This window comes from Labrus bergylta, chromosome 17, assembly GCF_963930695.1.
Source record: "Labrus bergylta chromosome 17, fLabBer1.1, whole genome shotgun sequence".
NCBI classification, from domain to species: Eukaryota; Metazoa; Chordata; class Actinopteri; order Labriformes; family Labridae; genus Labrus; species Labrus bergylta.
In genome coordinates this window covers 14,725,473-14,746,625 of record NC_089211.1, presented here as the reverse complement: position 1 = coordinate 14,746,625, position 21,153 = coordinate 14,725,473, and the positions used below count along the sequence as shown (strand labels likewise).

The 21,153-nt window shown below is 41.6% G+C and overlaps 1 protein-coding gene across 2 annotated transcripts in view; it reads left to right on the top strand.

Annotated features, from left to right (window-relative positions):
- The window catches only part of LOC109981141 (E3 ubiquitin-protein ligase UHRF2), a 33,312-nt gene that overhangs the window by 2,275 nt on the left and 9,884 nt on the right, over window positions 1–21,153 (top strand). For both annotated transcript variants that reach the window (XM_020629795.3, XM_020629796.3), the window contains exons 2-5: window positions 5,650–6,054; window positions 8,049–8,368; window positions 20,553–20,771; window positions 20,961–21,070. In XM_020629795.3, coding sequence (XP_020485451.2) covers window positions 5,650–6,054; window positions 8,049–8,368; window positions 20,553–20,771; window positions 20,961–21,070 — 1,054 coding nt within the window. The remainder of the gene's footprint in view (window positions 1–5,649; window positions 6,055–8,048; window positions 8,369–20,552; window positions 20,772–20,960; window positions 21,071–21,153) is intronic.

Genomic DNA, 21,153 nt, shown 5'->3' with positions numbered 1-21,153 from the left:
AGATCACCGACACATTAAGACAGATCAGTTCAGTGAATGGTGTTAAAATGTAACCCTTTCTCACAATTAAATGTATACATCTATTTCAGTGCTGCAAAACTAGTGTGACATTACAAAATTTATTTTTTCTGATTTTATATTTCACTCCACATCCAGCTCAGCTTAAATGTAAACAGTTTTTTTTGAGATACGGTCTCTTATTTATCATCATTATTTTTGATAATATGCAGTTTCGGTAAACCACACTACACTGTGATTACCTCAGTAATGCAGCCAGTAAGAAAGCTGGAAGGTTGAGCACTTTGTCCCTCCATGTTAAACATAAATAACAAATTATGAATTCATTATTGTATGTTTGAAATTTCTGTCTAGACATAAATAGACTGAAATCAAAGAACACATTATTTTACAGGTTATTTTTTAAAAGTTGTTCAAACATAATTCTAAAGCATATAATGCCCTTAACAAGGATCTATCCCTAACATGCTAAAACGTTATTGTGAAAAATGTATAGAATGGGTTTCATAGTTTTGTTACTCCCTGGTAAATAAACTGCACTACACTGCTTTGGTCCTTATTGCTTGAAACAGACTTTCATATGTTGGATTATTTTACCAATAAATATAATATATCAATCGAAATTTACATGCTTTATATGCTGTTTTAAAAAAAAAAAAAAGTCAGACTTTGTAATTTCAACATGGTATGACTTTACAACCTACAATATGACTGAGAATTCACAATACAAAACTGCAACACGGGTCTGTGAAAATATCACATGTGCTCAAATGTCATTTTCTTTGAGAGGAAACTACAAAAACCAAATTGTTTGTTCAGAAGAACTTAGTGAAATGTCTCTCTGGTCTGAAAGGAAGGCTGGATTTTATGAGGCTTCAGTATATAAGTCACTGTCCTGGTGGGTTGGAAAATTCACACACTATGAATTGCTTATTGTTAACAGATTGAGCGCACATAAAAGTTTAATGTGATTAAATGCCAGCAGTCATGAAAGAGAATGGTTTGGCAACTAAAAGCTGCCGTCCTCATGTGGACGTGTGTTTGTGAGCGTCACGGCGGATGGTTGTGTGACGTTTGCGGCCCAGTTCTTTGGTGGTTTAACCTTTCTCAATCTGCGTTATCTGTTAAATGTACGCGAAACCCTACAAGCCCTGGTTTGGTCCATAATAAACTGGCAGAACACCAGTGTCATGATTTATTTAGTAATTCAGTGTACCGTTACAAAGCTAATATTAACACAGTGTGACTCAACCAAGCAGATGAGCTGGCAGGAAGCAACAGCATATATGATGTGTCGATCTCAGATTGTTTACATTAGGTTACACTTAGTCAGAGCAGACTGCTGAATATGTGTTTGGCTGTTGTAGGCCAAAGAAATTCCTTCATAAATAGTGTTCTGCCTTCTCAATTGTCCGTTCTTCTTCCTGTTGTGTAATTAAATAATAATGGAGACATTCGGATATAAATCTAACAAGCCACAGTGGGTCGATTTTCTTCATTTTGTCTTCTGTATTGAATGCAGGATAGAGAGAGAGAGAGTAGTTATGGCAAAAACAAAGGTTTACTTAGATAACCTTGAAAAGAAATGACAGATGTTATGTTCTAAAGTAAGCACCACTGCAAACATTTTCCATTCCCTAGTTTGCCAGTTTCATTGCTCCGAACAGCTTCCTTAAGTCAACAGGAAGCAGACTGAAGAAGAAGCATTAACAGTAGGGGATAAAAATGGCTAATTTACATTTGCTTTATTAACAATTAATTAGCTGTTTGTTGGTGTTGTCATAGAGCTGTGTGTCAGAGCTGTAGTGGCAAAGGCTCTGCCCCGCGAAGTGAATCCTGTGCTGCCTTCATTTCTCTGGAAAATAAGCAGGGAGGGTTGATTAGGGGATTTCCACGTGTCAAGTAATGCAAGGAATGAGCCAGTGACACACAACGTACACTAGCGTGTGCCTTTACATGTTTGGAGGGGGGCCTGCGCACTGTTAAGATTTAGACTTGTAGCAGAATAACTCAGTCTAATTCCTCTCCAAAATGGCGTCTTGTTTTTCCCTCCAGCTCACTGTGCGTGCACGCTGCCTCACCAGTTCAAAGTCATGCTTGCCCTTCAGTCGGAAGGGTCTGGAGCCAGCAGCCAGCCGCACAACTTTGCCTCAGTGGTTTTTTTTTTTTTTTTTTCGAGGGGTTTTCAATTTGCCTTTGCACTCATTGTGTCTCCATTTCACTTTTATAACATCTCGTTTTAATCACGAGCAGACTTTCGACACGCACCTTTCATTGTCAATGCAGCCTATCAGCTCAACACCCACACTCACTTTGTTGTAAAACTCTTTGTACTAATTAAAAAACATTCGGCTTGTTTCGTAAGCGGTTAAAAACTTGGTTTGTATTGCATCTGTCTGCCTTTTAAAAAGATGGCTTTTCTGCACTTGTGTGTGTTTTTTTTTCTTTCTGCAGAGGCAGCTAACATGTTTCAGTGTTGACCTGTAGGAAAGCTTTATTGGCTTGCCCTCTCTCATGCAGACTGTTGCTGTGACCTAGATAGCACTACAAGTTGATTATACATTCACGGATGTTGTGGCACCCTCGATTGATAAGCCAAGCTTTATATCATGGAGGATATCAGTGGGGAAGCGAGAGTTGGCTGCAGCCATGCGGTACGCAGTCACACCCTTCTTCGACAGACATGCTGGACAAAAGAGTAAAGACAAAAGAGGCCCGAAACCTAAACTACAACTGCAGGCTTTCCAACACTCCCACATTTTTACAGTTTTACCCCTCCTTTGTATTGTAGCTTTAGAGCCTTAGCTTGCTCAGTGGTCAAATCAACTACCTGTTAACTAGATATTACACCTTAGCAGGGCTGTTTTTTATGATCAGATTAACAGTTAATTAATTAACAGTGGGATTGTTTTCGGGGGGACGCCGACGCCGACGACAATGAATAACTGTTGTCAGAGTGAGGGATGAAAAAACAAAGAAGGAAGCTCCGTAGATGGCAGACACACAGACACTCCTTCTGATTGTTTTTGGAAATGTGACCCATTTCGCTTAGATGGCCTGTGGGCGGGGACATGAGCGAAGAAGACACTGTGTGAGAGGAAGGGGTTTGGGACTACCTGGTAGAACAAAGAAGACAAATGTTTTGCTCTGCTACAAAATCTCCAACTTGGACATTATACACCTTTTGAAACTCTTCATTTTGAACTCGACGATGATATTAGAATGGGCCAAAAGATTTCTGAGCACCTGAGCACCTTATCTAACGGCATTAAGTATAACGTCCATATTAACAAGAGGACGTTGCCATCGTTTGTTTCATTTTGCATTGAGAACCCTTTCAAGTCTTACAACAAGAAACTGTGAATATTTCTGAATCATACCTCAAAAGAAATTAGACTTTGAAAGAATGCCTGTGGATATTCAACAGAGGAGTTAGTCTGGTAGAAAGGTGTTAATTTTATTCCAGTCAAGGACACACACACACACACACACACACACACACACACACACACACACACACACATTGCTATGCCAAGGATTTTGACTCCGACTTGTTAGAGCCTTTTGAGAAATCTTCAAGTCAAGTGCCTCTGGTTTTGTCTAAAGCTTTGTTGTGATGTGTGCTGGGTGCTGAAGTCTCCCTTTGGTGCACTGAACAACATATCACTCCGATGTCACATAGTGAAGAAACCAGAAGGGATGCCTGTTTTTTTTTTTTTTTTTATTTGCCTGCATTATTTATTCTGAAGGAGAAGATGTCCAATCGTTCATGATGTTATCCGTCCTTCCATTTTAGGCACGGTCAAATGGTGTTATTTCTGTTAAGAGATCGTGACCTCCCTGCATATGAGCGTATTTGTATCATTGCACGTTTAGTCAGTGTTTTTTTTTTTCCCTTCTATTATCCAGCTGCTTATTACTGTTGTCGGGGCTGAAAAAAACCTTGCAGTGAGAGTCGAAAGCGTTGAAAGCAGGTACAGCCTAGACATCATTTATGAGGGTCTATGCGGTGCACGGAAAATGATACTAGATGTTGTTTTGAAAATACGTGTAGGACCGTATGCCTAATTCTGTGTCCATCTGTGTTTTACACTGGAGAGAATGTTTGCTGCAGGTCCTCCCAGCGATCTTATTGTCTGTTTTCCTTTTTCTGTGTTTGTGTCTTAACGCAGTATCAAGGGGAGGAAAGGCAATTACTGTTACTAAATCTAAAACTGAGTTGAGGCAGGAAAACAGACAAAGAAATGCTGAGATAGACTACAACAGAAAGACAGACGTACGGACAGATGAGTATTACCACAACTGTATGGCTGTGTTTGCACCGCTGCTCCTCTGATCTAAATTTCATGAGACTATTAAAAACGGGGAGGGATGGGGACATTGCGCTTGCTCCCTACACCACTCTCATGCTACGCCTCCGACGGCTCTCCTCCTCGCTGTCAAATCACGAAGAAGAGAAGGGGAGCGCAAGCCAGAGCAGCAGCCATGCTTGTCTCTCCAGTACAATGGGCTTGTGGGGTTGAGGGCTTAAAATGAATAGTCTGAAATGAGTTAGCGTTTCTGCTATAAGCTCTCTTCCTAAGGCAGTAGCTGTACTACTGTTTACTTAACAGGAGACCGAACGTGGAGTGCATATGGGTTTCTGATGGGCCCTAGTTGTTTATAAGAGCTTTTGTTAATGGTGTTATTTTCCCCATGCACATATGCCGCACTGCCTGACAGAGTCGCATTGATGATGATGATGATGTTGTTGGCGGTGGTGGATTTTTTTTGTCGACAGAGATTGTGTACATGTCTCAGGTTCATGGGGGTGGGCTGGAAAAGGGGGTGCTCTCTTTTGGTTGTCATAGCAACCCAGTCATTTCCTCTTTCCCCCAGCTACATCTCCTATCACTGTAATTCATGCATTCATCCATTTCTTTCAATTATTTCTTCTCTTTTTATTTCTTGAAGAAAACCAGTGCGGAATATATGTGAGTGGTGATGCAGCTAAGCATCCGTTGCTATTGGATTGGATATGTAGAGTAATACAAATATGGCAGATGATTAAAGTAACAAATTACCAGTTAGTGCAAATATTTATTTTCCTGCTCATGAAAAAGAATAAAATATGTTTATCAAAACACTGTAATGTATAGCTACATGCGATAACCACTAGCTAAATATTGGCTCATTTAAGATGAGTTTTTGTTGTTATTGACTTCTTAGTAAGATCCTACAATACCACTGGTGTATTGAAATGCATGCAGATTTAATGAAATGCTGTTTTTATTTGAATTATTTTAACGCTGTAGATATGTACACACATTGAGCAAATTGTTTCCTCTCACTATGCTCAGTATTTCGTTCTGTCTTATGCATCTCCGTTTGTCCTTGAGAAGCAGTTCAGTGTGTTTGTCTAAGGGCACTCTGTGGCTGAGTCGTTTGCATTAGATATCGTGTTATTGTATTTTTAGGAACGATAGTTGGACTAATAATGGTACCAAATGCATCTTCTCTGGGCAAATATATGCCTCCTAAATATGATAAAAAATATTGTAGCAACAACTTATTGAGACAAAATTGGGGTTTTACAGCAATGCATAATTAGAACTGTCATTGTTTTTTCATTTGTACTTGTCATATTTTCAGATGGAAGATGGCCAGACACTGTTTGACTACAACGTGGGTCTCAACGACATCGTCCAGCTGCTGATTCGCTCACAGACTGACGCTCCCGACAGCCCCGCCCCCAAGGACCCCTCTGGCGTTTCCTGTCTTTCAGCTCATCCCCCTGACTCCATGTCGGAAACCCGCAACTCTCCAGCACCTGCATCCCCAGCTGCTATGGAAACTACCAGTATAGACAATGACAAGAGCAGCATCAAGAGCAGCGTCAATACCAGCACTGTTAATGAAACCAAGCCGGACACCAGCACTACAAGTAATTCAACCAGTACCAAAAATGGGATCAAGTCCCCGAGTCCGGCACGGGACATCCAGCCGCAGACATCCAGCAGAAACACACTAGCTGACCCAGGAATTGGTGTGTACAAGGTGAGGATGACAGTGTAAATATTTAAAACTATTAAGGAGATTTGCATGATTACAACTGTTGCCCTTTTCAGACTGCTTTTTTTTTTCAGCAAAAGTGGCGTCATCACGTCTTTTTACATTCATATTTATTCTGCGACATTTTGGCATTGCAGAAGCAAGGCACAGCAGGAGCTCCACATAGACACACAGTCAGATATGCACGCACGCACACACACAGCACTTCGCCCCCCCCCCCCCCCCACTGGCTCAGGTGAAACCGCCTCGCCTCTGTAACGCCTCTGCTACTATACCACAGTAGGTACAGAGATGGGATCACTTCGTCCCCCCCATTACGCCTCAGCAGCATTCAGATTGAAGGGGAAACATCACAGGGGTGTGAATTTTGCGGCTTGAAACGACAGTCTGAATAGGGCTTGTTAAGAAGTACTGCCACAGATTCCTGAGAAGGCCACTCTTTTTTTGTTTTCATGTCAAATCAAACTCTGAGCAGAATGCATCTTGTGTTCCACTGCTGTTAAATGCGACACCACCTTGTTGATATGAGCAGTATAAGATGTAGACAAAATAAACTGTCCTTTTAGCTAACATAAATAAAGGAGTTGTCATGCTTTTGCAGACTAGATTTGACACCGATATTGACATTTACAATCCTTTCACTGACCATCTTCAGATTAGTAATAGACTACAGCCCACATGTTGGTGAGTCTACTCTGCACTACTGTGTTTCACTGGGCACGGCTGTCTGGACTGGCTGACTTGCATGTCTGAGTATTATATGTGTGGGACTGAGCTGACTTTTCCAGGTCCAATTGAGCTTGCAGGAAGATCAGTGCTGTGACTAAGCAGATGAGTTCTAAATAGTAAAACCATGCTGGATACTGAGGTTACATGCCTCAACATGCTTTAATTATTCACTGCAGACTAAGTGAAGGTATTATGTGGTTTTCACAAAAGAGCATGTAAGCAAAATGAATGCAATTCACATAGCATCCATTTTCTTCTGATTGTAATGTCCCAAGTGGGAACCTTGCAAATCAATAATTTCCTGCTTCTTAAATGATAAGCAACTTAGAAGTCAAGAATTTTAAAAAGTTTTAAGTACCAGTAATATCAACATATTTGATAACCCATTAGCTTTTGTAAGATTATTTCTAAATTTAGACTCTAATAACATCACAGTTTGATAGTTTTTTACATTAGGAAAGGTGCGATCAGTAAATTGGAATCTAAAATAAACTTTAACAGCTCTGATGGAGATCAGGATTTATTAGGACTGTTTAATTCCAAACTATTTCTATGTATGAACCTCAACTGTCTTAACGTGGGATGTTACAAATTCATTTTCATGCCTGTTCTTGAAACTGTTCTTCAGGGCCTTAACATAAACACAATTAAAACAGTCTTAATCAGTAATTAAGTCTGAGTCCTCCTATCTGATTTAGGGGTCCAAATAATTTAAATGCTTGAGTAAAACTGGCTGTTTTTCTTTGAATCAAACGACACAGAAGTGGCTGCATGACGTGCTTCAGGTCACTTGAGTCCCATTGCACTTCCTGCGATGGGACTCTTGCGCACGTCACAATTTCAATGTTCAAGCGATATATTGTTCAGCCTTTTTGTAGAGATTTGTCAACATTGTGGTATTGATAATGCACTCTGTCCTTGACTGATATAGTGTTTGTTGTGAAATGCTACAGTATGAACCTGCGCACATGTCTGACGGCAGTGACTGCTTTAAGCAGCTTTGTAATGAATAAACAATTAAAAATGGCTGCCAAGTGAAAGAAACAAAACATTTTTAAACTCGGTAGTTTTCATTTAAAGTTCTAATGTGTAGGAAGTGGACTCAAACATGACATGTTCCTTTTCACATCAGAGAACAGGTTTTATTTGTATTGTTTTTTTCCCCCTGTACAATGTTATTATTATTTTTAAGGCATATGTGATGACTTACAACAGTATTAGGTTTTATTTCTACATCTCTGTCTTCTCAGATTAACGAGCTGGTGGACTGCAGAGACGTCAGCATCGGCGCTTGGTTCGAGGCCTGCATCGACAACGTGACACGAGCACCCAAAGGACAGATAACACCCCCCAAGGGCAAGGTGGGCCGGCCCCCAAAAAGGACTAACGGAAAGCTGGAGGCCGAGCTCGGACAGGCCCCTGGCCAGGGCCAAACCACAGACAGTAACAGGAATAATGTTGTTATAAGCTCAGAGAGTAATGGAGCCTCCACCTCTCAGACAGACTCTACAGCAACTACAGAGACCAAGGACAGAGAAGAGGACGTCATTTACCACATTAAATATGACGAGTAAGTGACATATTATTATGCTAGAAGAATGTTTCTGCTGCAAATGAACTAATATTGGTGATAAGGATAATGCATAATAATAATGCATTATTACTGGTTGTCATAAATGTGCACATTACAGTGTTGAATTTGGCATTCTAGCAAGCAAATGAAAAGAGTCGTTACAGAAACATTTTGTCTGGTGATCAAAAAATGCTGTTTATTTCAAAATTATAGCTTCCCAAATAATAGCAATTGTTCTTATTGCGATACGAGCATTCGCAATGACCACATCCCAAAGACTTCATACATCACAATAATTAAAAAAAACGATTTTATCTGAACAAGACATTCTTTCTCACTCAGCATGCCTGCGTTTATTCTTGTGAAGCTCGTGGTAGCTATTTGCTTCCCTCAGATTGCTTGGCGGCAGGTTTATAAGTGAAGAGAAAATGCTTCTGGATTTATTTTGGATTCAGGGGCGACATGTTGCAAACAGATATTTAGCAAAATGTGAAGAACAGCAGATAGACATAGAAATATAGTAATGTGTGTTCATTTATTGCACATCATGTCATTAAGACAATATTAAACAATCCTATTGGATATTCATCTGGCCATGCAGGCGTAGTAAGAATTCACAGTGCTGCATCTCTAATAGAATAGTGAGAGTATGTGCCTTCCTCTTTGCATTTGCTGTGTCACGGGCACAGCAGAATAGTGTTTCGATGTTATTACAGTATATTTGTTCATACTACTGTTGTGTGGCTGTCTAAAAACATATGACGTGATATACAGTGTTTGTGCTGTTAGGGGCTCTAAGCATCAGTAACAGTGTTTCAGTGCATAGAGAATTGCAGCCTCCTCTCCTGGCAGTCCAGTGGATGTGGATTGGGGGGGGGGGGGGGTGTTGTAGTTGATGCTACAATTTGGACTCTATCTCTCGCGCTCTCCTTTTCCAGCAAATTCATTCAAAAGCCGATGTTTCCATGGTAACTCATGAGTTCTCAGGAGCATTACTTCTTTGCTTTCCTCCCTCAGCTTTGTCTGTAATTGCTGTGAACATGCCACCGGTGAGACACAGCTTCTCCTCGCTGTATCTATCATAGTGTGTGTGCCATTGCATGTTTCCGTGAGGGGATGTTAAAATTGCATCGGAGGCTGTTGAGCACTAAATGTGATTTGTCTTTTTTTTAGGCAGACGTCACTCCCATTTGACAGTCTGCAATGTTTCAAATTCATGTTTCATCCTTTACAGCGGGGGTAAACGATTGTTTCTGCGGGCACAATCCAAAAATACACACTACTTTGTGTCCTCCTTTTCGTTTGAATGGATGTAATTATTTATTTGATGCATGGTACACACAAATGGCACACCATGACACACAAATGGTTACAAAGGTGTCTTGACACGACTTAACAGTAATATATGACTTTGGTCTTTACCAACTGAGTCAAGCATTCTACCCCAGTTTTGTGTACTACTGACAAGTCAAGGCTGCAAATGCAAACAATAGACATTTTAAGCAATCTGTTTTCAGAGACTAATGGTAATCTACTCTCCTGCCTTCTAACACCGGCATGCGTAATATCACTTTCTATGCTGAGTGCCATCCTAGGTTTCTTCCATCACTTTGTTTGCAGGAGCAAATTAGAAATCTCTATCTTCCTACGCACGCACACACACACACACACACACACACACACACACACACACACACACACACACACACACACACACACACACACAAATACACCCCCCCCCCCCCCCCCCCTCCCCCTCGTTTAACACCTGCCTGCATAGTTTGAGAAGAAAACCAACCCTCCCAAATGAACTGCCTGCATGAAGCAGTGCAGGGCAGCGTTTCTACAGAATGTAATGAGCCACAAAATCAAAGGAAAACATGATCTGTACCTCCTCTCTGTTGCTCCCAGGGACCTGATGTGTCATGTATGCGGTTGTATGCCTGTGTGTGTATACGCATAACAAGCGTCTCAGATATATGTTTTCATGGTTAAATCTCAGCTGAGCTCAGCATATGGTTAAGATTCTCTGTGGAGCGAGAAACAAATATAAACACAAATGGGCAAATATAATGTTCTTGGAGCTTTAACTGTCATATTTGTTATTTGCAAATATGGACTGGCATCTTATGTATTTGACAGTGCATCATTATGTTGTAAATTTAAACACCTCAAATCTAATTCATTTGCACAAGTCGATGAAGATTTGAAAACGACAAACTAAGTGTCTTTTTTTTTTTTTTTTTTAAATGGTGTCATTTGGCCATAATCATTAAAAAAAAAAAATCCCTCTATCCTTTCTATAGATTCTCTACTATAAATGTTTTGGTTAATCAAATGTGGAATAGTTACATGTTTAGCCAACCGGACTGTGTTGCCATATCATCTTTTTTTTTTTTTTTTTGCAACCATGACACAAAAGGAATACTATAGTCCCGGATAAAACAAACTTTATACACGTTATACACGTTAGCTGCACTTTAGGAGCCTCGTCACCCCCTGAGATCTAAGTCACATGTCATAATATTCTAAAGCACAGGGGGTAATTGAAAAACGTAATATCTAAAGGAGCAATATGTCACTGACACTTTAAAATGGGCATCCCAGTCCAAATTCAAAACATTGGACTGAGCTGTCTCCCCTGCCCCCTCCTTCCTAGAGTCGAGGCGTATGCAGTTTGCCATGTCGAGGACAGCTCTGCATCTGTCTTGAAACCTTTCTGCTTTTTGCCTGGCAAGCAAAGGGGTGTCCACAGCGGCCATGTGGGGTTGCCTTAAAACCACCTACCTTCTCTGGTCAAAACAAAAACAAACTATTCAGCACCAGAATGGAAACCTGTAAGAAGGACATCCTGGCTGCTGCTCTGTTGTCAGAGAAGCCAGCACTTCAACATAGCATGTTGGCTGTAAGCTTATTTTAAGATTTATTGCAGTAGATACCTTACACATAGGTCCTTTAAATTTTTTAATGAATTGATTTTAGCCACTTCAGTTTCAGGGGACCTGATATTGTGAACGCTGGCTCACTGTCCCACTGTTACGTTTTACTGGGACACTTGTGTATGATGGAGCCATTGTTAATGTAATTAGTAATAACTGTGCTCTCAGTCAGAAGGTTTCCAATAAAAAATTCCTTCTTCTGCCTCAGAATAACTCTTCACCTCATTTGATAAGTCCAGATTGTTATCACTTTGATATGTAGCTATTAAGTGTAGAATGAGTGTTATGAGAATGTTTTGCTTTGAATAGAGTCATTAGTGCTTCTTAGATAGGCTTTGTCTTCTAATTAGCAGGATCATCATCATATGCAGTGGAAGACTTCCTAGAAGTATCTAAAGCTATGCAGGCAGTCGGTTTGCTATCAGTGCACGACTGCTACCTGAGTGCCCCTGAGAGAGTTTAACTCCGCAATCACTAATTTAGAGAGAGAGGGACGATGAAACGAGCATGAGATAAAGTTTAATTTCCATTCCAATGTCCATTAAGTTTCTCACTAGCCTGCTCTCTCATCTCCTTTTCTTCACAGAGAGCAGCCATTGTTTGATTGTTGAATAGAATCTAAACTCAAAAATACTTTTGATTTTTCAGTGTTTATTTTACCGTTATATTGGTGTCAGAAGAATATACAGAGTGTTTGTTATATGCAGTGTAGTCAACACAATTAAGGGTCATGTTCAGTGACTGGAATCGTTGACATGGTTTTGTATATCAGGACAATTTGATCAGAATAATGTGTAATTATTAAAAATAAATGTTGGCTGCTCCTGTTACAGCAGGGTCCTGGTATGGTGCATGGTGCCTGCTAGCATCATCCTGAACAAGGTATAATCAGTTGCCACACCAGGCTTTCATATGCCAGTGCCTGCCTAGTGCCTACGGTAGCTCCACCTATACTTTACCGCTCTCCTCGTTTTTTAAGTGGAGGAAACTAATGCATACAGTTAAAAACTAAAGGTTCTGAGGTTAATTCTAATGTATAGTTTGGAGGTTTTTTAAAAAAAAGATATCCACCTGCCAGATACAAGGCTTTCACTGCCAAACTTTATGCAGCACGCTGCCTGTGAGCAGAGAGATGAGGATCACAACATCTAGCGAATAACTTCATTAATGTGGACTAAATTAAATAACTTTCACCTGCAACTTTTTTTTTTTCAATGGAGGAAATTAACACATCTCCTTACAACTACAGTTTCTTAGTTTTATTTTGATGTCTGTTGTTGAGGTTTAACTGGAATGAAGCCACAGCCTCAGTGAATGAATCCAACGAGGGTGGGCAGAGGGAGATGACTGCAACTACAGGGCCTCAGGCGGCGCACACTGCGTCAATGAAGCGCATCACATAAACATTGACTTTATTTTTATTTAATGTTTTTTTTTTTTTTTTTTTCAGACAATAACGAGCATATTCAGATTTATATAAAAAAAACCCGTGTCCATCACATTAACTGTGCCTTTCTGAATTCATATTTGATTTCGGGCTCATCCCTACTCCTTATAACGTTAGGATCTGAGGTGACTGGATTTATTTGAAAAATGTTGCACTCTGTATGTTGCTGTCTGTGTTGATTAATCTCAATGTCTCTGCATCATGTGGTTTTTTAATACCACATAACAATGTCCAAAAAAAAAAAAGGTTTTACACATAACGGCTCTTGTGAACACATATAAAGAAATGTTACATTAACTTAAACAATGATATCTGTATCAGGAACTCTTATTGCTTGGCTTCAGTGTTATCCCACTTTACATGATAGTTAATTACAATCATCTATATATTTTTGCATGGAGGAGTGCTGAATGCAATAGACCATGTGAGATACATCTGCTGTCACAATAATCTCACAGGATTCAGTCAGAGATTCAGTAGTTTGTCCCTTTTTAATACCTGAAGTTGTCTTCTAGGGTCTGTTATTAAACTTTAAAAGGTCTCATTTTAAATTAAAGTCATTTAGATACAAAGTTTTGAAAAGTTTCTGCTTCACCATTTGGCCTCAATTACCAACAAAGCCGAGGTTAAGCGAGGCCGCCGTCACTTTTTCTCTCACTTCTGTGAGGCAATTATATTCTGCTTGTTCTGTGTCATATTTTCCAACAACTAGGCTGCTTATCAGCAAATTGAGGATTTTTCATTTTCTTTTTGTGTTTTTTTTTTTTTCTTTACTGGGACTTCAGCTAAGCACACAAAGAGCTAATGATGGTTCCATAACAGAGGAGACTGTCAAGAGCCCTTCTGTTGATAAGTCATTTCTCTGTGTCACCTGATGAAATATATTTCTACATTTTGTCTCGGTACTCTTTTCATTTCTAAGAGTGTTGACATTTTTACGAGAGCCCCACCGATTAATCGGCCAGCTGATAATATCAGTTGATATTAGCATATCAAGTGACTTTCTGTATCGGCTTATTTTAATTAATTCACCAGTCAAATATAATTTAATTTGAGCTTCATTGTATTACACAAGCAGTTCTCTTTCAACAGCAGAGAGTGCTATATGGATTACAACATGCATTATCACTCTCCAGAGTGTCAAGTGGTGAAGCACGTACATGCACAGTCACATTTCAGTTTAGTGACCATCTTGTCTTCTTTATAATGTCTTTTTTTTGTGTTGGACGACTGCATTTAAGGGATACATCTCTATCTAACATGTTGGTTGGGCCCTACTTTTTACCCCTTATTCATTGCTTCTTGTCTTACCACTATGACATGCTAAAACAATGCATGTAGCCAAGTTGAGTCTCCATAAAGATTTAAAACTGATGCTTCTAAAGCTTCTAAGATTTCAGTTTATTGTTTTTCCAAGGTAAAGCCACACTTTTTTTTTAATAGTGGTTTTATATTTATTGGCAGTATATTGGCAAAGAAACTGCCTACTTGCTGCTTAATTGTAAGTCACGTAAGTGTGTTTAGATCAATTTATGTGTCAATTTATGTGCCATATGAAACTGAGTTACCCAAAGTGTGCTAACATTAGCTTGCTAACACAACAATGCAGACCACAGGCAATTGCTGCTCGAGGACAATTATGTCCGCCTCTTACGCTTAATGGTGCTTAATTATGGTGCGTTCTAATTAATAACTCCTCACACATCTCGTCAATTCTTCCTTTAAATAACAAAAAACTAAGAATTGCCAGAAACGGTTCACAGGAAGTTCTGGTTATGATGGGTTGATGACATGGTAATCATACAGACATATCTGGAATAAACCTGACAGCAAGCGACATGCGTAGTTATTAACCTCCTGCTACAAGTAGGCCTTTGATAGTGGAATTAGGATCTGATATAACAGTCAGGTCAAGAATGATCTAACACAGTACAGATCAGTGTCTGTTCTCCACTCATTGTATGTCTTTAGATTGGACATAAATTGGTGATTAGATTATACATTATTAAATCTATAAAACCCCAAGTACCCCATCTAATATAATACAACATTATTGTGTAACTGAGAGAAAACTAGCAAGGGCTTTTAAATGCATTTAACACGTTGCAACACTGGTAGCCTCTGTTTTATTGATACAAGGATATTGAACAGTCATGTTTCCCCATTAAGATGATTTTATTGCCTTTTTAAGTGTATGTAAGGAATGAATAACATTTCTAACGTAGCAGTCAGTATGTCACAGTCCCTAGAAGTCCCCACTGTCTTATTAAATTGTATCTTATTTCTATCCCATCAGTTTTGTGAGTTATTTCAGCTTGCAGTTGAATGATTTTATACCAGTAAAATATCCATAGAAGGATGCTAAATGGATTGTAAGGCCAGTGTACACCACCAGTACAGAGTGTAAGCCTGTGTGGTCTTAAACTTGGGTACTTGTGCTGCCTTTGTGTTGCTCCATGTTCCCCTTCTGTTCATGCTGAGTCCCATTGTGCTCCAAAGTTGATATTCCTCTCCTGTGAGTGTGTGTGTGTGTGTGTGTGTGTGTGTGTGTGTGTGTGTGTGTGTGTGTGTGTGTGTGTACATGTGCATGTCCATGTGCATGTCCTTGTGTGTTTGTGTTGCTTGTATTCTCCCAATCCACCCCACCCACTTTACCCAAAACCCCATTAATCCCTTGGGCCTAAAAAAGGAAATCCCTACTCTGTGCCTCGGCCTCCTCTTCCTGGGAGTATGCTAGCTGTGTGCCACAACTCTCCTAGTCTACCACTGTAGGCCTCTCCAGTCAGTTTTTAATGGCTGTAATATGCAGCTTGGTCTTTTTAGTAAGTTTATAAAGCTTAATTAGTGTAAATTCTGACTAGATCAAATTCTAAAAAGTTATTCATTGCCTGAGCTCAACGGTGCATTGTTGGCACTGTGTTAGTGCAGATTGTCTGAGAACGTTCCATGCTAAGGCTCAGCTTTCTCTCACAAACACACACATACACTGCTCGCTCATGCACACAAGTCTCTACTTCCCCCCCTTCACCTCCCACTGTGTGAGCAGACCTCAGTGTGCAGGCTGTTGTGCTGTTAAACTTCAGTGCTAACTCATTGTTTGCATAATTCCATCTATTGGCAGGCAGACAGGCAGGCAAGCTGTCAATTTACCTCTGAGTCAGGCCTGATCCTTACAGTTAATAATGATTGGCAGGCAGGAAACCTGTGCGGATAACCTCAGGATCTCCACTCCAAGTTTGCTTGAAAATAATACATTTCAGACTTTTTCTGTCAACAATTTAGAATTTTAAATGCTACAGAATGTGATGCTGGTTTTCCTTATTGAAACTGAACATAATAAAATGAAAAAAAAGTCAGAAAAGGATGAAGAAGAGCTTATTGTTTGGGTGAAAAGATACTTTTTCCACTTTTTTGCTAAGAGTAACATGACAAAGTTATGAAATCATTTTCATAATGTAAATATGAAGCTATGGCCTGCATCTTAGCTTAGATTAGCTTAGCTTGACTAAGTTAGACTTTGCACAAAGTCAATAAAGGGGAAAAGGCTATCTTGGCCCCCTCCATGTGTAAAAAAAAATCAGCCTACTTTCACCACCAAAGCTCTTTCATCTGATGTGTTTAGTTCAGTTAACCTATACAGTATCAATCAATCAATCAATCTTTGTATAGTGCCATTTCATAACAAATGTTATCTCAAGACACAAAAGAGCAGGTCTGTCTAGACTTCACTCTTTATTATATTATTTACATGGACCCTATATTAATCCACCCAAGACTGCCTTATAACAGACAGAAACCTTGAGCAGAACCAGAAACATGTTGAGCAGCAATCTGCTGCAGCTGTGTCGGGTTTGGAAAGTTGGATAGAGGGAGATGCAGAAAGAGAGAGATGGATAGACATGTTGTAGTCTTACAGGGATAAAGTTTGCACTGTCAGTTAAGTTTGAGCTAACATTAAGTCGCAAAAACTAAAGCTATGTGCATGTCAAACTAAGCTTGTTCAGCTTCAGCTGTTCAAGCCTAATCTTTCAACCACTACACAATAGTTTATCTTGGCTGTTAATCGCCTTTAGTTTCTTAAACTTTCCTCTCTGTGTTGAGTCGGCTGAGTCAGAGGGTGCCGCAGTTTCCAGAAATGATGCTCAGGATGAAAATCAGTCACTTCTAATCAAACCAGACTGAATATATACAGAAATATTCACAATAACACTTTACTTTTAGTGTGAAACAACAAATTAAATAATATAGCTGGAAATGTTCCCTTTCTGTCTAAATGTCTTTCTTACTCACAGCTCCAGATGGGATCTTAAAAAAAAAAGAAAGAAGCAAATTAACAAAGTTAAAATGTGTATGACGTATTGCTGTTTACACATTCATGATGACTAGGAAAAAGAGTTGCTTTAGTTTTAAACTAAACATATCAGAGTAGTGTTTTTCCATCCATCCATTTTTTTTTTTACGCTTGTCTGAGGTCGGGTCGCGGTGGTAGCAGGCGCAACCCAGACTTCCCTCTCCCCAGCAATGTTTTCCAGCTCCTCCTGGGGGATTCCGAGGCGTTCCCAGGCTAGACAGGATATATAATCCCTCCAGCGCATTCTGGGTCTGCCCCGGGGTCTCCTCCCAGTTGGTCGTGCCTGGAAAACCTCTAAAGGGAGGCGTCCAGGAGGCATCCTTAACAGATGCCTGAACCACCTCAACTGGCTCCTTTCGATGCGGAGGAGCAGCGGCTCTACTCCGAGCTCCCCCCGAATGTACGAGCTCCTCACCCTATCTCTAAGGCTGAGCCCAGCCACCCTCCGGAGGAAGCTCATTTCGGCCGCTTGTATCCGCGATCTCATTCTTTTGGTCACTACCCATAGAGGGTTGGAACGTAGATCGACCGGTAAATTGAGAGCTTTGCCTTCAGGCTCAGCTCCCTCTTTGCCACAACGGTCCAGCACAACGCCTGCATTACTGCTGACGCCGAGCCAATCCGTCTGTCAATCTCACGCTCCATCCTACCCTCGTGAACAAGACCCTGAGATACTTGAACTCCTCCACTTGGGGCAAAGACTCACTCCCCAACCGGAGAGAGCAGTCCACCTTTTTCCGGCAGAGAACCATGGCCTCGGACTTGGAGGCACTAACCCTCATCCCAGATGCTTCGCACTCGGCTGCAAACTGCTCCAATGCCTGCTGGAGGTCCCAGCTTGAGGAAGCCAACAAAACCACGTCATCTGCAAAAAGCAGAGACGAGATTTTGAGGTCCCCAAACTGGAAACCCTCCTCCCCCCTGCTGCTTCTTGAGATCCTGTCCATAAAGATCACAAACAGGACCGGGGACAAGGGGCAATCCTGGCAGAGGCCACGAGCACTGGGAACGTGTCTGACTTTGTGCCGAGGATGCGGACACAGCTCCCACTTTGGTCAAACAGGGACCGGATGGCTCGTACCAACGGCCCCGGGGCCCCATATTCCCGCAGTACCTCCCACCTTCTCCAAATCCATAAAACACACGTAGACTGGATGAGCAAATTCCCATGCTTTCTAAGCTTTCTAACTGAGCTGTCGGACGGTTTGCCAGAACCTCCTTGAGGCCAACCGAAAGTCCTTCTTCAAAGCCTCAAAGGGTTCAAAGGGTTTAGATCGGGCAAGCCGTTCCTCCCAATCACTCCCCTCCAGGTGTCCCTGTCGTCGCCCACGTGAGCGTTGAAGTCCCCCAGTAGAACTACAGAGTCCCCAGGCGGAACCCCTTCCAGGACCCCACCCAGAGACTCCAAGAAGGCTGTGTACTCTGAGCTGCTGTTAGGTGCATATGCACATACAACAGTCAGAGCCTTCCTCTCTGCAACCTGACGTCGCAGAGAGGTGACCCTCTCGTTCACCGGGGAAAACTCCAGAAAAAGAGTGTCCAGCCCCTCTCCAGGAGTTTGGTTCCAGAACCGACGCTGTGCGTAGAGGCGAGCCCAACTATGTCGAGCTGGTAGCACTCCACCTCCCGCACCAGCTCTGGCTCCTTCCCTGCCAGAGAGGTGACGTCCCACGTCCCTAGAGCCAGTCTGCGCTGCCGGGAATCAGAATGCTCAGGCCTCTGCCTACGCCTGCCACCCGGCTCTGCATGCACCCTTCCCCCATGCCGCTGCCTGCGGGTGGTGGGCGTACAGGGCGGCGGCTCCATGTGGTTGTTTCGGGCTGAGCCCGACCGGGCTCCATGGAGGGAAGCCCGGCCACCAGATGTTCGCCTTCGAGCTCCCCCCCCTGGGTCTGGCTCCAGGGGGGTGCCCCGGTTTCCCTCTTCCGGGCAAGTTGGCATGCTTCAATGTGTGCCTCTTCATAGGGGTATTTGTTGAACCGCTCTTCGTCTGGCCCCTCCCCTGGGACCACTTTGCCTTGGGAGACCCTATCAGGGGCTAGTGCCCCTGACAACACAGCTCCCGGGTTCACCGGGACATGCAAACTCCTCCACCACGTTAAGGTGGCGATTCTTGGAGGAGTGAGGTAATGCCTTACTTAAAGGTAGAGTCAGTAGCATTGTTCATTGCAGCTTGTAAACACAACATTCAAACAGGGCTCATCACCCCAAGCAGCACACACTCACTGCATGACATGCTGTGTACATTAACTGCTTGTAGCTACACTGCAAGCTACCGCACACTAGCACTAGATTACTTCCATTGTTTGGCACCTGCCAGTTCAACAGAAAAGCAGGCCAACTCCGCGTCTGCAGGTGAAAGCTTACACAAGATTTACCCTCATTTTGGAATGAGCTTTATCCCCTTTGTGTTTCGCCTCAATGTGGTTTTATTTTCTCTTCTTTGCCAGGACTTCAACATCCGTCAAACCACCAGTTTGAATTTCGTCCAATAACTGTTTTATATTCACTCCTTGACACATCTGACACTCCTTGACACGTCATTGGCTGAGAGAAACACACCAGCTACCCCCACCCAGAAACATCCCGTGTCAACCAAAACAAAGCAAAACATCAAAACACAGGCAGAGGACAGCGTCTCTGTAGACACAGTCACCACCATAAGTGATGATTTATTGGCATTACTTTTATCTAAGTCTATCATTTTTATTTTTGTAGGAAGAAGCTACTGACTCTATCTTTAACTTTTTAACAGGAAGGTGGAGGGAGGCCATAGTAGAAGAGAACCACCTTAATCGTTCCCCCTAGAAACACAATCGTAGAGCTGTTGTATGCAATTGTCTCATGGTAAATATTTAAATATACCCATATTTATTAGCAGTATATATACATATTTATTGGTTATAAAGTCTCTGGCTTCTTCTAGTTGACCTTTATGCACAAAGCCTTCCTTTCTCTTGAGGTTAACCTGTGCTGAACTTTGTTTGCCCATCTAGTTGATGTACTGAAAGGAGCTGCATTTTGTGAGGATAATCACATTTTGTTTGCACAGTATTCTACACAGGAACTAATGGGAGATCAGATGGCTGAATTCACATTTGAATCATTTGTTATAGGTTCATAGGTCACAGCAACATTACATGCTGTGGTTCTGGGCAGAATTTAAACAGATTTTAGTTTTTCTGTCAAACTCAAAAGCCCCTGGTTTGTTATGGTGATGGCTTAGTGTGCTACATCCACTTGTATAATAGTGTTTCCCCCCTCTGTACAGAGAGGCTTATATTGCTTATAAATTTAGCACTCCAGGTTAATGCATTGATCTCTCTTCAGTAAATTCCAAAGGACTGCTTTGAAATATTAAAGACAACAGTGTCAAGACAGCAGCCATAAATAGATCCCACAACTTAACCTCTGTTCTTTTCTCTGCTCTTCTTTCTACCCCAGTTACCCAGAGAATGGCGTGGTGGAGATGAGACCGATGCATGTCCGGCCACGTGCCAGAACCCTTCTGCGGTGGGACCAGCTCCAGGTGGGCATGCAAGTGATGGTTAACTACAACATGGAAACGCCAGACGAGAGGGGGTTCTGGTTTGACGCAGAGGTTCAGATCGTCAACCAAACGTCCCGCACAAACAAGGAGCTGCGTGTCAAGATCCTCTTGGGGTGAGGAGATTGTCCAAGCCAACCTTATTTGTTTGTTTTCTTTCTTACCAAGATGCCAATGGAACTTAATCTGTGTTGATTCCTTCTGTGTCTCTGTTGTGTACTCAATCACACATCTTCTGAGTTCATGTCAGGTTTCATCTTTCTCACTCTATCTTTTTCCAATTGCTTCTCTCGTCTTCCCTCCAGGGGTCCAGGCGATGTAATCGGGGATTGTAAAGTCCAGTTTCTGGATGAAATCTACCAGGTTGAGAAGCCAGGAGCTTGTGCACTCTCAGCTACAGATGGACAATTTAAACGTAGGCAAACACTCTTATACAAGCATTAAAAATACTGGCCGAACCTGCTTTTCCTTTTAAAGATTTATTTACCTGCGTCCATA